The sequence below is a fragment of the Bactrocera dorsalis genome, chromosome 3, assembly GCF_023373825.1.
Source record: "Bactrocera dorsalis isolate Fly_Bdor chromosome 3, ASM2337382v1, whole genome shotgun sequence".
Taxonomy (NCBI): Eukaryota; Metazoa; Arthropoda; class Insecta; order Diptera; family Tephritidae; genus Bactrocera; species Bactrocera dorsalis.
The window spans coordinates 58,875,007-58,891,436 of NC_064305.1; the positions used below are offsets into that span (position 1 = coordinate 58,875,007).

General features: G+C 39.3%; 2 protein-coding genes across 4 annotated transcripts in view; both read right to left on the reverse strand.

Moving 5' to 3' along the window:
• Nucleotides 1–3,867, reverse strand: part of LOC125777295 (tyrosine-protein kinase Src42A-like) — a 54,223-nt gene extending 50,356 nt beyond the window's left edge. For both annotated transcript variants that reach the window (XR_007422236.1, XM_049451735.1), the window contains exon 1: nt 2,205–3,867. Coding sequence is in view for 1 of the 2 variants with exons in the window: in XM_049451735.1 (XP_049307692.1) it covers nt 2,205–2,483 (279 nt within the window). In the remaining variant the exon portion in view is untranslated. The remainder of the gene's footprint in view (nt 1–2,204) is intronic.
• A 501-nt stretch (nt 3,868–4,368) lies between these two features.
• On the reverse strand, nt 4,369–7,843 carry LOC105222354 (mitochondrial potassium channel ATP-binding subunit). Of its 2 annotated transcripts, none has more exons than XM_011199643.4 (7): nt 7,578–7,843; nt 7,070–7,445; nt 6,255–6,788; nt 5,831–6,193; nt 5,647–5,766; nt 4,975–5,580; nt 4,369–4,887 (listed from the first exon to the last, which is right to left on the reverse strand). In XM_011199643.4, exons 1-7 carry the CDS (start codon nt 7,604–7,606, stop codon nt 4,717–4,719), a joined length of 2,199 nt encoding a protein of 732 aa, XP_011197945.2. In that variant the 5' UTR covers nt 7,607–7,843; the 3' UTR covers nt 4,369–4,716. The 2 variants fall into 2 exon arrangements, with proteins under 2 accessions (XP_011197945.2, XP_011197944.2); XM_011199642.4 differs by having other exon boundaries at nt 7,536–7,826.
• Nucleotides 7,844–16,430: the final 8,587 nt, after the last annotated feature.

The window sequence follows — 16,430 nt, forward strand, 5'->3', positions numbered from 1 at the left end:
AGCTCACTCTGCAATTCAATTTATTTTGCTGCACTGTGTGTTTAGCCTAAGTTAAATAAATGACTCTGTAAATGGTTTGGCATTGATGATGAATTACAAGACTTTTGTCGCGAACTCCATTAAATTTTTGCACGTGTAAATATAAAGAAAATAACAATACTTTAAACGGAGTAAAAAAGTTTTGGAATTTTTGCTTGCTACAACGTTTAAACGCAGATGGATAAGAGTAGTGATAAAAGTGATAGTTGTGTGTCGGGTATAATTAAATGAAGCTGAGTAAAATTATATCAAAGAGAGGTTTATGTAAATAAAATTAAAAGATATAATAATTATATATAAAAGTTAGAATAAAAGTAAAAATTTGTTTTAATTTCAAAAATTTGGTAATTTTTTATACATTAAAAAAAATTAAATATTAATATAGAAAATAAAACAATTGCAATAAGAATTTAAATAAATTAGCATCTTTAAAAATAAATACATACATATGTATATAAATCACAAACTATAACGAAAAAATTGTTTATTGTCACGTAAAAGGTCACAACAAAAACATAGCAACAGCTGCGAAGTAATATATTGTAGGTAATTGCATTCAGTAATTTAAATTGTACATCAATATGCATACAAATACAAATGCATACATACATATATAAACTTCATACAGCAAACACTCAGCTGCATATGCATGTTTTCGACACTGCAACGAGTACGCCGACGTTCGCAGTAAAGGCAAACAGCGGCTGCCTAACTGGTTAGTTAACTAAAGTTAATAAATATGTAGATACATATACACACATGTATGTACATACGTACAATACAAAAACTAAAATTGTAAAATGTACGAGCGTTTGGAGCTTCACAGCTGTAAAACCATGGAAAAAATATGCAATATGTTAAAGCTGTTAAAAAGCCGGCAAACAGGCAAGCAAACCATAGACAAGCAGCAACTCAAAGATCACTACTCTAAGTGTGCATCGTTCAATGAATTGAAAAATTGATTATGCGATAATTACATTGTACATGCGAATCAACGTAGACACAGAGCACTCTACAATAATAGCACTCAAAGCCACACTATGTATATGTGTGAGTGTAATTAAAAGTAATACACACCATACTGGATCCACACACCCACCGTGTCCATGGATAATTTCTTTCTCACTAACTGAATTTAAATTTTGTTGATTTATAAGCATATTCAAGTATCAGCTGATACGCGGCAAGTAGTCAGACGTGAACAGCGCCAGCCAGTAAAATTCAGCAGCCTGAATTACTTAAAGCTCAACTATCTTATGGCCGACGTCAAAAGCGAGTTGCGAGAAAATACCATATTTTTATTTGCTCTGCGGTTCAAAGTACTTTGCTTTCGAATATAAAAGCAAAAGCGTTTTCAATTAATTAGATGCAAATAAATTTTGCATAGCGTGGCTTGTCTATTCACTGATTATTTTAGTAAATAATTTTTTGTTATTATTTTTCTCATTTTTGTAACATTTGAAATACAAGTCGCTGAAGTTCACTCTTAATTTTTAAAACTAAACTAAGTGGTTTTAAATTGCAGCGTTTAAATGTACTATTCATAGAAAATATCACTTATTGAAGAGTTTTGTGCTAATAAATATTAAAATATGTATATCGGATTCATTCAAAATAAAAATATGGTTGTATACATTTTTGTTTATTTAACTAAAATTGCTATTTTTACTATGTACATATATAATAATGCGATGATCAATAGAGAAAATATTGCTTACAACACTGCAAATGTGATTTCTGATAAGACTTTTTTGTTTGGCACTGTTATCTAATATTAAAATTCAAAGTATGCGAAAGAGATAAGATATCAGAAATTCGAAAGTTAAGTTTGATCAATACCACCACATTTTTGTAGAAACGTTTATATTATTAAAAAAAAAAATTTAAATGAAAACACTTCAACGAATATGTTTATATGGCATATATGTATCTAGGTAAATATATGAGTACTCATGAGAAACTGCAGATGTTTGGGAGTAATTCCTGTACGTATGCATTCGCCAAACCATTGAGTCATAAATTTATGATGACGCATAAATTAAAACTAAACACAAGAATAACATATACATTATTTGATTGTATATTTTTATGAATAGAACAAGAAATATTATAAAATTTATTCAATTTCTAAATTTATAAAAGTTTACATATTTATCCAGACTAACCTGTGTGTCGTTCAGAATCTCCAAGTGTTCACCCTTACGGAAACTCAAATCCTCATCTGTGCGTGCGTCGTAATCATACAAAGCTACAAATATTTTAGCATTTGCATTCGATATTTCGTTTTCTGGTATTTGCGGTACTTGGCGTATTTGCTCCTGCTGTTGTACAACGCGAATTTGATCCGCCGGCTGACTGCCAACACAATCCACATTGGGCACATTAGGCGCGCACTCAATGCTTTTGGGAATATCCGGTTTCTCGGAACTCAAGCAGTTGCCCATTTTGGTACAACGGTAACAACGATTACGCCACTTAAAAAACAAAAACCAAAATTATATGGCCGCACCAAAGGAATGCTGCACTGGTGTACTCAATGGTGAGGGAATTTATCAGCACTCTGTCGTTTGCGGTATTAATTGATTGATGTTGAGTATGGTTTGTTTACCAAACAATGCACTGCACTACTCGTTTAAAGTTGTTGAGTTGACTACGTTGTTGTTACTGTTGTCTTATTGCTCCGTTGTCTGTTGATTTGGGGTGTTGGCTTTGTATAGATAATTGCTCAAGTTGCTTTATAATTTTTAATTTCTCCAAGTATATTTTTGTGAGTTACATACACTAAACTAAATAAAACATTTAAATTCTTGCAATATTTTTGTTTTGCTTCAGACACGGTTGCAGATATTTCTCACAGATGTATATATTTTATATCAATTTTATGTATATATATTTATATATGTACATATGTTTGAAGTTGTGCACTGATTTTCTTTTAAATAGCGAATTGGCATAAGGGACGCGACACTACGCGAGGAGAGAAACACTTCAATCAAAAGAAAAAAAAATCAAATATTTAAAGATAGATATTCGAATCTGTTTCTTGATTCACTTGCAATTATTTCTATTACATTTTTTAATTATAATTTTATTCCTTTTTATATTGCTATCACTATCTGGTTTGAGAAAAATAGCAGCCGCGCGAGCGTACGTGTTGACTTCTTCAATCACAAATTTTTCCTTATTTTACCACCAAAAGAGAATGTCAAAGCCCAAAGAGTCAACGTTGGAAAGAAGAAGTAACATCTCATTTACAATAGAGGACATGAATGAAATTTGACAATTGATTGTGGTCTATCACACCAATTACAAACAACTTTAATTCACAATAGTTGACAATGCTGTTGTGCATTATCAAAGAAAATTAAGTAAAAAGGAAACTGAAAACCTGATAGTAAAAAACAAGGTAAAAGCAATAGACAAAGTTTGCGAAACAACAAGTAAAATGGAATGAAAAGAGAAAAGCAATTAAACAATTATTATCTGAAATCCGGCAGATTTTTATTAAATAATATTTATATGTATGTACACATGTCGCCTCTTCACCATTATTATTATTGTTTTTTGTGATTGTGCATTGTCCAAGATACACTAAACTTATTAAACTTCTTTGTCATATTCATATTCTTGCAAACCCAGCTAATTCATGTGCGAATAACGAAGACAACGCAGAAAAATAGGCACTTCAACTCACAATCAGTGCCTGAGGAATTTTACTGTATTTTTGATAGTTTGATTTTTATTTACTTTTATCTTTTAAGTTTGCGTTCGTACGCTGTACCCACACCTCATCTTAGCACACACAAATATCCTCTTTTCGCTTCGGCCACTACTTTTCACACTATTTTTTTTATTTTACCTTAATATTGGCAGCCCGAAACTATTAACGACACAATTTAATTCACTATTGAAATTCTTTTTTACAGAAAAAATACGGAAATTTATCCATTTCAGTAAAATGTTCACGACTACGAGCAACAAACGAGAACGACACGAACAATACAGTGACAGAGTGATGCCAGATATTATGAAAATAGAGGAAAAGAGAATACGAAACCAATGAATAATTCGCAATAGTCTAAAAATTATAAAATTATCCAAACTTAATAATTATATCAATTTTTTTATAAATTTTAACTTCAAAGTCAAATTTAAATTGTCTAATAAGAAAAATATTTGAAACCATAGATTCATTAATTCTGAGGTTCTGTGTGGAGGAAATTCTCAAAGCACTGAATGCGGGGAAGACCGTTTCTTAAAAACAGGATCGAAACAAGTGCTTTAAATAATTATGATATTATGTCACAAGCATATACAAAAAAAAAATCCTGAAAACATTAAAAAATGCCTTTAATTTTCAAATACTTAGCTTCTCCATTTTTAACAATTTCCAATTTTAATATCAACAATTGTTAAATATTAATCTTACAAACAATTACTTTGCTATTTATCCTTAAATTAAACTTATTTCATTAGTCAATACGTCATTCTCGTTTTAAAAAGGATTCAACTCAAATATAAGCCCAAATAGAAAAAAAAAATAACGAAATAGTCTACCATTTGCCTGCTGTGTAAGTACGGAAATAAATAATTTACATTCACTTCATGATAGTTTAAAAACTTGAAGGAATATTCAGAGGTATTGTCGTATGGGATAAAAAATCCATCGTGCTAATTTTATCCCTGTTGCATGTTCGGGCGATCGGTAGTAGTAGAAAAATTGCTTTCATCGCCTCCGGCAGTGTTAGTTTCAATTTCCTGAGGTTCTTGCACAGGTTGGCGCTCTTGCTGACGCACTAGATCGTAATAGAGACCACGTTTAGCCATTAACTCTTCATGCTTGCCGGACTGTGTCATATCAAAGAGAAAGATTTTGGTAAAAAAATAAATAAATAAATATAAATAAATAAATAAATCTTTATTTCTGACACATACCTCCACTATACGACCATGTTCCATCACAACAATCAAGTCAGCATTCCTTATGGTCGATAGCCGATGTGCTATTACCAAGGTCGTTCGATTAAGTACCGCTGTATCTAAAGCTTTCTGTACTTCGGCTTCACTTGTAGCGTCCAGTGCACTGGTGGCTTCATCTAATATAAGAATTTTTGGATTTTTAAGCAACGCACGCGCTATGGCAATTCGTTGTCGCTGGCCACCACTTAATTGTGTGCCGCGCTCGCCAACATTCGTATCGTATCCATCAGGCAGCGCGCTAACAAAGTCATGTGATTGCGATAGTTTTGCAGCAGCGTAAATCTCTTCATTTTTAGCGGCTGGCCGACCGTATCTTATATTCTCCAGTATAGTTGTGGCAAATAGTATTGGTTGTTGTTCGATGAAACCGAGCACATTGCCGCGCAGCCAATATGGCCCAATGTCAGACAGTTTGTAACCATCCAGTTTAATATTACCAGATGTTGGCTCATAGAAGCGTTCCACCAGCGCGGCAACCGTTGATTTGCCGGATCCTGAAGCGCCGACAAGCGCCACTGTTTGACCGGGACGCAATATTAAGTTGAAGTCTTTCAAAACGACCTATCGTGAAGTAATATTTGATAAACTATATATGTATATGCAGCATAATTTGTTATTATTATTTACATGATCTGGTCTGGAAGGATATGCAAATGAAACGTTTTCAAATCGAATTTCACCGTTAAGGTGCTTTGGTGGAATCTCATAGCCTCTCAACAGTTCCACTTTAGGCTGAAGTTGTAGATACTAGAAAAATCCAGCAAACTGTAATTATAACCGTTAATCTTTCAAGGCAACTAAAATGAATTACCTCAAACACCCGCGAACCAGCAGTCATGCCACGTATCATAGTACCCAACAATATCGACCCTTGAGCCAACGAACGTTGCACACCTTGAGATGCAACCAGGAAAGCCATTAAAGCGCCTGGTGAAAGGCTTTCGGTGGACATCAGATGGCCACCCATGAAAAGCGTAGTCAAAACCAAACCATTAAGGAAGAAGTTCGTCAGACCTTGGAATATGGCAATGCCATAACCGAGGTCTTGCGCCAATCTTGCTGCTTCATTAGTTTCGCGTTTGAATAGCTCCATCTCACTATACTCACAAGCGCTTGAACGCACAGTACGTATATTGGACAAAGCTTCCTCACACACAGCTGTAGCACGTTCCGACTAAAAAAAAACATGTTTAATTAAAAAAAAAACATCTGCTCATTTCGTTAACGAATTTTACCTGAGCTTGTGCATCCTTGCTCAAATTGCGTAATTTCCGCCCCAGATATGACATGAAGGCCACAACTACAGGTACAGCTGCCAACGCGATTGCAGCCATATGAGGTGATATCAGAAAAAGTGACACTCCACCACCCACCAATTGAGCCATACTGCGCAGACCTTGCGAGAAGAATTGCTTAAAGCATGCTTTGAAATCTTGGACATCAGCGGTTAGACGATTCACTAGTTCTCCGGTGCGATTTGCATCGAAAAAGCTAATATCTTGCAAAATGATCTGTTTGAAGAGATCTTGTCGCAGCTTGGCAGCTATGCGTTCACCAACCCGGCTAAGCAGATATATATACACGAATGTAAAGCCCGATTGCAAGAAATACAGGCTGAGCAAGTTACTCGCTGGGCGCCTGACATCGCTGAAGAATGAATTGTGGAGCGGGTCCTTCACGTAAGTATTGGCGTAGCGCGCTAGGGTGTTGACCAAATCCCCAAGAAGATTGGGAATCCGTATATTGATGAATGCCACAATCAGAGCAGCCTTTGGAAACAAAAGAATTATGTATGTTTATCACAATTGCACTATTTATGTTTCATATTCTTTAACAAAAATTTAAGTAAGCAAATTGGTAACCATATATGGAAAACACTTATTTATAATCAGTCCATAGATAATCAACAGGCGATAACGCCTTAAATCTATGGTATTTTTTTAAATCACCGTCTTATCAAATCCGTTGATAAAAAACTTCGACGACACTGAGTTATGATATCACTAAAAACTATATAATATTTATAGCAATATTTAAAACATATCCTTACAGCAATAGCACCGAGCAGCTCCCACAAGTGTGGCTCCAAATAGGACCAAAACCGGCGCCAATCGAATTTGTTATCTTCCTGTTGCAATGTTTTCTGTATTACACCTGCTAATCTATTGCTTTCACATTGCGCTTGCCGCGCAAATGCTAGATATGTGCGTGTGCCCAACCCCAGTGTGACACCACAGCCGCTGAGTAATATGAGGCGTGTGTTTAATATACGCTTCCCTCCCGTCTCCGCCGCTCTACTCGCCTGCTGCTCCACTACGCGTAGGAGTTTGTTTGCATTTTTTAAATGACCGCTAAAATCGCGTATGCCATTGAGCTGTGTTTGAGGCACTTGTTGGAATTTCGGCAATTGCTGTGTTAAATGGCGACTGCAAAGTAATGACAATACAAAAAACAAAACGGATAAATTTCTTTTAAAATATCATTTCGCGAGTTGTAATGAAAAATGACATAATCACACTTGTGAAGCGCCGCTTTGCACTTTGAATTTGCTGTCATACTTGCAATTAGTTGCTAACAATCGAATCATATTCGCTACGCCTTTTAACTGCAAATTATACGTTTGTATGAAAAAGCCTCTGTTTGCAATAAGAAATGAACCGCAAATAACTTAATTTTTTGTCTTTAAATTAATTATAAAACCGTCTGCAACCACCAACCAGGAAACCTGGTTAAATTTTTCGCCCACCCAACGTGCAACAAAATCCACCCCACAGAAAAAAACTGAAGAAATGTAAAAAAACTAAAGCAAAATAAACCTATAGCAAAAACAACAACCAATTCTGATCAGCTGCTCAAAATAGCCTTGCCACATTTATTGTATATTTTAATATGCAAGGTTGCAATGAACACGAACTTCTGGCATATTTGCCACAGATGGCGCTGGTTAAAATGAAAAGCAAGAATCAGTTAATATGCAAAGTCAGTAAAGTTAAATCAACATTCAAAGAAATTAGTAGCATGTTTTGTCCGACTGGCGAAGTCATGGCTAGCGGTTCTATTGTCATAAGAAACAAAACTTCTGTTCACAACAACTAGCGGTTGTAAACAGAAGTTTATTGGTTTATTAGAATCGCAGCTTTTCTACGAAAGATTAACTTAAAGAAAGCATATGTTTTATTCGAATGATCATTTGACTAAGAATCATTTGATATAATAAGTGTGTTTATCTATAACATACTTCCTTACATACATAGGTAGCTCACTTAAAATTGATGCAAGGAAAGTATGACACTGAGATCGAGCGCCGAAATCCATGGACACTCGATTAATAGACACAGAGCCAAAAAAAATTGAAATGCGGACTACCTGGCTGAAGAAGTGGTGCGTTCAACTCGAATACGTTCATTCAGATAACGAATCTCCCTAGATATAAAAGAAGACTATACTCAGTCTTTGCACCGCCCGGAAGATCGGAGATCTTACCAAATACATATTCGATAAGCATTAATTACCATAAATCGCTTTATGGTTTTTCAAAATGTTCTCCATTAAGATCTATACACTTTGCATCCGTTGGAACCAGTTGTCGAAGCACTTTGACCACTCTGTTTGAGGTATCACCAAAATATGCGTTCTGAACGCATGGACCGCCCCTTCTGATGTCGCAGAACGTTGCGTTCTTAGTTTATTTTATTCGTACGCGAACAAAAAGAAGTCATTCGGTGCTAAGCCAAGACGGTGGACGGTGGATGATTCATCAAATCGTTGGTTTGGGTGCTCAAAAATGCAGTTGTTTCAATCGATGTGGGAGAACCCGTATTGTCGTGATGAAGAGTGATCTGTTGTCGGCAGCTGGTTTTTCAGATTTCTTGAAGGACAACTGTCTACCAGTCAGAAATTTTGTTTGGAAGTGCTTTGTGTGCAAACAACTTTTGATGGATTCGGCTCTTCTGGGAACTCATACAGTCGACTGCTGTTTATCACCTGTCCCGATGTCATAGACATATTTCGAAACACCGCTATCGTATTTTGTTAACATTTCACTCGACCAATCGACATGAGCCTTTTTTGGAGCGATTGCCAAATTGTGGGGAATCCAACGTAATCAATTTTGTTGTACGCTGGTCCCACTAATGTCTATGGTTGTCGCAATCTCACGATTCGCACGCATAACGATCTTGAAATATCAGTTTGTGCACAGCATGAATAGTTTCCGGAACAATAACTGATTCTAGACGATCTTCAAGGAATTTGTCTTAGAGTGGCTTACGACCTCGATTGAATTCACTATACTATCGATAAAAACTGGTCCTTGAAGCAGCTTTGTAGAGACTTGATATCTAATTCTGATACTTCTTCCAGTCGCTTAAACTGTGAAGATCCGAGATGACTTAGCCGAGTTCTATATAAGGGCGGACATAATAAAATGAGGAACTCCAGCGTCGCTCTCATGCCTGCTTCTCTGCACTTTGTACATGTGTCATCGGTAATAATGTTAAGCGAATTGATTCTCTCTTGGCAATTTCATCCGCTATTTCGTTTCTCGAGCGCCCTTGTGGCCTGGGAGTTCCAGACTAGAACACAGTATATGTATATGCAGCCGCTTTCGACAGTCACTATATATAATGTTTTCCTTCTCTTAAAGAAATTCTCTCGAAGATGCTATTTGATCTCTTTGCTTAACCCTCTATAACGTATGGTAGACCACAGGCAACAAACCGTTTCACCTTTCTAAATTCTACTCGTAGTAATTTTTTTCGTCTTGTCAAGCAATGTAGAATGTAGTCTACACTCCATTCCTCTAATCAAGCATAAGCAAAACAAACTAAGTGCCGTTACTTTTTTCCAATGAAGCTTTTTCTTCAGTGAAAGTCGGGCACTGGCCTCAATGTGCGGAAAAAAAATCCGATGCAAAATCCCGAAATGTGCCGCGTTCACTCACACGGTGTGTGAAAAGTGCGGGTTAGCTTTATGCTATACCAAAAACAATAATTGTTTCAAGAACTTTCATTTGTCCTAAAGGATTTCCATTTTACTCATAATTTTGCCCACTTTCTTTATCACTGTTACTCATTGTTTCCTGTAAGCTGTACACTCCCTTTTTTTGTGTTATATGTGTTATAAATAAAAAGTAAAAAAAAAAATAATAATTTCTGTATATTTTTCCCATAAAACTAACCGATTCCACTAAAAATAGTTAATTTGGAGGTTTTGAGTTATAGAGGGTTAATCGCTGCTTGGCTATCGACGTATATAGTGATATTCTTTACGTCAGTTCTTTCCTTGTTAGCTAACTCAGTTGCTTTCCTATCCGCAAAGACTTCTGCCTGAAATATACTGCAGTATTCTGGCAGGAGGATGGAGTCATATGTAGAAGTTCACGCAAGTGAGGAAAGTTCTCTGATCGCCATTCACTTGGGAGTGGCCAGAAACGATTCTTTTACATATGACTCAAGCAGCTCACGACTTCCGGTCTTTGACCAAGTATCCTCTGGGTAGCCTAAGAACATCCGTTTGAAGGCGAGCTAACGTGAGAAGGCGAAATATCCCCTACATAGGGTTGTGCGCTGGGTTTGGGACCCGCCACGTAAAAAAACAACCCCAGCGAATAGCAACAACCAGCCTCGGATGAGAGACCCCCCTTTTGATGACGACCATGGAAAACGAAATAAGGACTACGAATTGAGGGCATGCACCTGGAATGTCCGGTCCCTTAATTGGGAAGGTGCCGCTGCCCAGCTGGTTGATGTCCTCGTGAAAATAAAGGCTGACATCACCGCCGTCCAAGAAATGCGATGGACGGGACAAGGACAAAGACGAGTAGGTCCTTGTGGCATTTACTACAGTGGCCATATAAAGGAGCGCAAGTTTGGTGTTGGATTCGTGGTGGGAGAGAGACTCCGTCGCCGAGTGCTATCATTCACTCCGGTGAATGAACGTCTAGCCACAATCCGCATCAAAGCGAGGTTCTTCAACATATCGCTGATTTGCGCCCACGCCCCGACGGAAGAGAAGGACGATGTGACCAAAGATGACTTTTATGAGCGCTTGGAGCTCGCTTATGAGAGCTGCCCCCGCCACGATGTCAAAATCGTGCTTGGCGACTTCAACGCCAGGGTGGGCAAAGAAGGTATCTTTGGCACTACGGTCGGTAAATTCAGCCTCCACGAGGAAACATCCCCAAATGGGTTGAGGCTGATCGACTTCGCCGGGGCCCGAAATATGGTTATCTGTAGTACTAGATTCCAGCATAAGAAGATTCATCAAGCTACCTGGCTGTCTCCGGATCGAAAAAACTACCAACCAGATCGATCATGTTGTGATAGACGGAAGACACGTCTCCAGTGTTTTAGATGTGCGTGCGCTCCGAGGTCCTAACATCGACTCGGACCACTATCTTGTTGCAGCTAAGATTCGCACCCGCCTCTGTGCAGCAAAAAACGCACGCCAACAAACACAAGGAAGGTTCGACGTCGAGAAGCTGCAATCACAACAGACAGCCGAGCGATTTTCTACTCGGCTTGCACTCCTGCTCTCTGAGAGCACTCGTCAACAACTCGGTATAAGGGAACTGTGGGACGGCATTTCAAACTCCTTACGTACAGCTGCAACCGAAACCATTGGTTTTCGGAAGGTGCAAAAGAACAGCTGGTACGACGAAGAGTGCCGTGTCGCAGCGGAGAGAAAACAGGCTGCCTACCTCGCAACGTTACGATCGACCACAACACGTGCGGGATGGGATAGATACCGAGAGTTGAAGAGGGAAGCGAGACGCATTTGTAGACAGAAAAAGAAAGAGGCCGAAATGCGTGAGTACGAAGAGCTTGATAAGCTGGCCGACAGGGGTAATGCTCGAAAATTCTACCAAAAGATGCGGCGGCTCACAGAAGGTTTCAAGACCGGAGCATACTCATGTAGAACACCCCAAGGTGATCTAGTCACCGATGCCCAGAGCATACTTAAATTATGGAGGGAACACTTCTCCAGCCTGCTGAATGGCAGTGAACACACAACGCCAGGAGAAGACGAACCCGATCCCCCAATCGATGGCGATGGAAAAGACGTTCCATTGCCCGACCAAGAAGAAGTTCGAATAGCAATTACCCGCCTGAAGAACAACAAAGCGGCGGGGGCGGATGGATTGCCAGCCGAGCTATTCAAACACGGCGGCGAAGAACTGATAAGGAGCATGCATCAGCTTCTTTGTAAAATATGGTCGGACGAAAGCATGCCCAACGATTGGAATTTAAGTGTGCTATGCCCAATCCATAAAAAAGGAAACCCCACAATCTGCGCCAACTACCGTGGGATTAGCCTCCTTAATATCGCGTATAAGGTTCTATCGAGCGTATTGTGTGAAAGATTAAAGCCCACCGTCAACAAACTGATTGGACCTTATCAGTGTGGCTTCAGACCTGGTAAATCAACAACCGACCAGATATTCACCATGCGCCAAATCTTGGAAAAGACCCGTGAAAGGAGAATCGACACACATCACCTCTTCGTCGATTTTAAAGCTGCTTTCGACAGTACGAAAAGGAGCTGCCTTTATGCCGCAATGTCTGAATTTGGTATCCCCGCAAAACTAATACGGCTGTGTAAACTGACATTGAGCGGGACCAAAAGCTCCGTCAGGATCGGGAAGGACCTCTCCGAGCCGTTCGATACCAAACGAGGTTTCAGACAAGGCGACTCCCTATCGTGCGATTTCTTCAATCTGCTGCTGGAGAAAATAGTTCGAGCTGCAGAACTTAATCGAGCAGGTACAATCTTTTATAAGAGTGTACAGCTGCTGGCGTATGCCGATGATATTGATATCATCGGTCTCAACACCCGCGCCGTTAGTTCTGCTTTCTCCAGACTGAACAAGGAAGCAACGCAAATGGGTCTGGCAGTGAACGAGGGCAAGACGAAATATCTCCTGTCATCAAACAAACAGTCGTCGCACTCGCGACTTGGCACTCACGTCACTGTTGACAGTCATAACTTTGAAGTTGTAGATAATTTCGTCTATCTTGGAACCAGCGTAAACACCACCAACAATGTCAGCTTTGAAATCCAACGCAGGATAACTCTTGCCAACAGGTGCTACTTCGGACTGAGTAGGCAATTGAGAAGCAAAGTCCTCTCTCGACAGACAAAAACCAAACTCTATAAGTCTCTCATAATTCCCGTCCTGCTATATGGTGCAGAGGCCTGGACGATGTCAACAACAGATGAGTCGACGTTGCGAGTTTTCGAGAGAAAAGTTCTGCGGAAGATTTATGGTCCTTTGCGCGTTGGCCACGGCGAATATCGCATTCGATGGAACGATGAGCTGTACGAGATATACGGCGACATTGACATAGTTCAGCGAATTAAAAGACAGCGGCTACGCTGGCTAGGTCATGTTGTCCGAATGGACGAAAACACTCCAGCTCTGAAAGTATTCGACGCTGTACCCGCCGGGGGAAGCAGAGGAAGAGGAAGACCTCCACTCCGTTGGAAGGACCAAGTGGAGAAGGACCTGGCTTCGCTTGGAATATCCAATTGGCGCCACGTAGCGAAGAGAAGAAACGACTGGCGCGCTGTTGTTGACTCGGCTATAATCGCGTAAGCGGTGTCTACGCCAGTAAAGAAGAAGATTCTGGCAGCTTAAAGGGTTGCTTCCCGAACAACTTCAACGGCTGCACTTGAAAGGTTACTCAATCTGCTACCAAATCAGCTGCAAGATTGGCCACACTAGGTTAATTTTCTACAAGAGCTTTGGGATAAAACTCGATAGGCAGGTGGTCGGTGGATAAAATAGACCCGATACCCTCACGTTTTATCTGGCAGAGAAGAATTCAAGGAGGGAAACGCAAACTACCAGCCGAACCCTTAACACGAACGGTCATCAATTCAACTGTATGAAAAAACAATCGCCCAGAAACGGCCAGCTTTGGCCAATAGAAGGGAAATGGTGTGCCATCGACAACGCTAAGCCGTCCGTGATTCGACAGATGATCCGGAAGCTTGGTTTGGAAGCTCCTAAGCAATCACATTTTAGACTGCTTCTGACTCTGACCACTGGCTTTTCTGGTAAAAGGTTTTCTTTAAAGCAAGCTCGTGAAAATTGACTGTCCGAGTGGTATGGCAATAGAGACACCGGTTTCTTTATGAGTGGCTTTATGAAACATTGCAAAAAATTATCCAACGAAACGCTCCATAAATTGAGCTAAGTCCGATCATTCTAACTACAGCTTAGTCTGTATGTTAAATAAAAGCTTCAATTATTGCAAAAGCAATGAATTTCATTTTTTTCATGACCTTTAAGCCTATAAACACTTACTATAGGGAAATAACTTATCTGTGGCTTTGTCCCCTCAGTGTGATTATCTGCTTTTTTCAATCATTCTAACACCGGAAACGATAAAAATACCGTTATCTGTAAGTAAACATATGCACATGTGTGTGTGTGCTCTCTTTTATGGACAAAATATTCGCGCTGAGCGATAAATCTATTAAGTGCGAAATGCATTTCCCTCACAATAATAAAATGCCGAAAATGTCACAAACACTTAACGAAATTCGCAAAGTAAAATTGGAAAGGCACACTTTCAACACACACACACACACACACATGTGCATTCTCAGTAAATGTGGGCGTGTATGGGGGTCGCGCATAACTGACATACTTTATGCCTTTATTTAAAGCACAATAAATGCACAAAGACATAATGGCACGATCGTGTGTGTGCGTGTGTGAGTGCCTACACATATGCATATGTGTGTGGATTTACATGCACAAATGTGTGCAAAGAGAGCTTGTGTCTGTGTTTGTGCATGCGTTGAGTGGCGAAATTTATGGTCGAAGCCCATTTTTACAACACTGCCGCATACAATAAACAAAATAATTTTAACCCAATTAAGCAGTGTGCACATAAACAGGCGCTTTACGAGCGCAAAAGCAAACAAACACACACCAATGCGCGCACACCAACACACAAGTAATGGCATTAAAAAGTCATATATACATTTGGATGTAAACAAAGGAATAAAGGCAGTTCCGGAATATTGTTTTTAGGGGCGCAATTTAAGTTTGGTAAGGCGGTGAAGACTTAGTATGGTATTATAGAACCCCAGGGGTGATCTAGTGACTAATGCCCAGAGCATACTGAAATTGCAAAGGGAACACTTCTCCAGTCTACTGAATAGCAAACGGATAAGCCTCTTTAATATCGCATATAAGGTCTTATAGAGAGTAATGTGTGAAAGATTAAAGCCCACCGTCAACAAACTGATTGGACCGTCTTAGTGTTAAATCTTGGAAAAGACCCGTGAAAAGAGGGTCGAAACACATCACCACCTTGTCGATTTTAAAGCAACACGAAAAGGAGTTGCCTTTATGTCGAGATGTCTGAATTTTGTATCCTTGAAAAACTAATACGGCTGTGTAAACTGACGTTGAGCATCACCAAAAGCTGCATCAGGATCGGGTAGGACCTTTACAACCCGTTCGAAACCAAACGAGGTAATCCGAGCTGCATCGCTGAATAGAGAAGATACAATCTTCTACAAGAGGGCAAGACGAAATTTTTCCTGTCATCAAACAAACAGTTGTTGCACTCGCTACTTGGCTCTGACGTCACTATTGACAGTTATAACTTCGAAGTCGTAAATAATTTCGTCTATCTTGGAACCAACATTAACACCAACGATAATGTCAATATTGAAGTCCAACGCAGAATAATCCTTTCCAAAAGGTGCTACGTCAGACTGAGAAGGAAATTGAGAAGTAAAGTCCTCTCTCGACGAACAAAAGCCAAACTCTATAAGTCGCTCATAATTCCTGACCTGCAATATGATGCAAGGGCTTGGATGATGACAACAACCGATGAGTCGACGTTACGAGTTTTTGAAAGAAAGGTTCTGCAGAAGATTTATGGTTCTTTGCGCGCTTTCCACGGCAAATACCGTATTCGATGGAACAATGACCTGTATGAGATAAAAGACGACATGTACAATTACCCACAGGTAATGCCAGATGAAGGTTCAGTTTCATATGAGATGAAGTTTAAGTCGTGTTAAGTCGCTTTTTGCGGAGTTTAACAGATACTTGATATCTAATCCTGATACTTCATCCCGTCTCTTGAACTGCGAAGGTTGTAAATATAGAAGTATAGTTAAAACCGAACAGAAACATAGGAGGTGTTCCATTGCGTCTCTCATGCCATGTTTTCTGCACTTTCTGTACATGTGTCATCATAATGCCCATACGGCTCGCTCTCGCATCCCACATATTAATCTGTCATTAGGCCATTAACCGTACTATAGTCCTGCCGAGATCATGTGTGTAAAAAGAATATTTGTTTTTCTTCGGAGCTTTGCACTTATGCAATTCTGGCGATCTTATATACCTCTAAGGAATTCCTGAATCGCCTGTCAGCCCA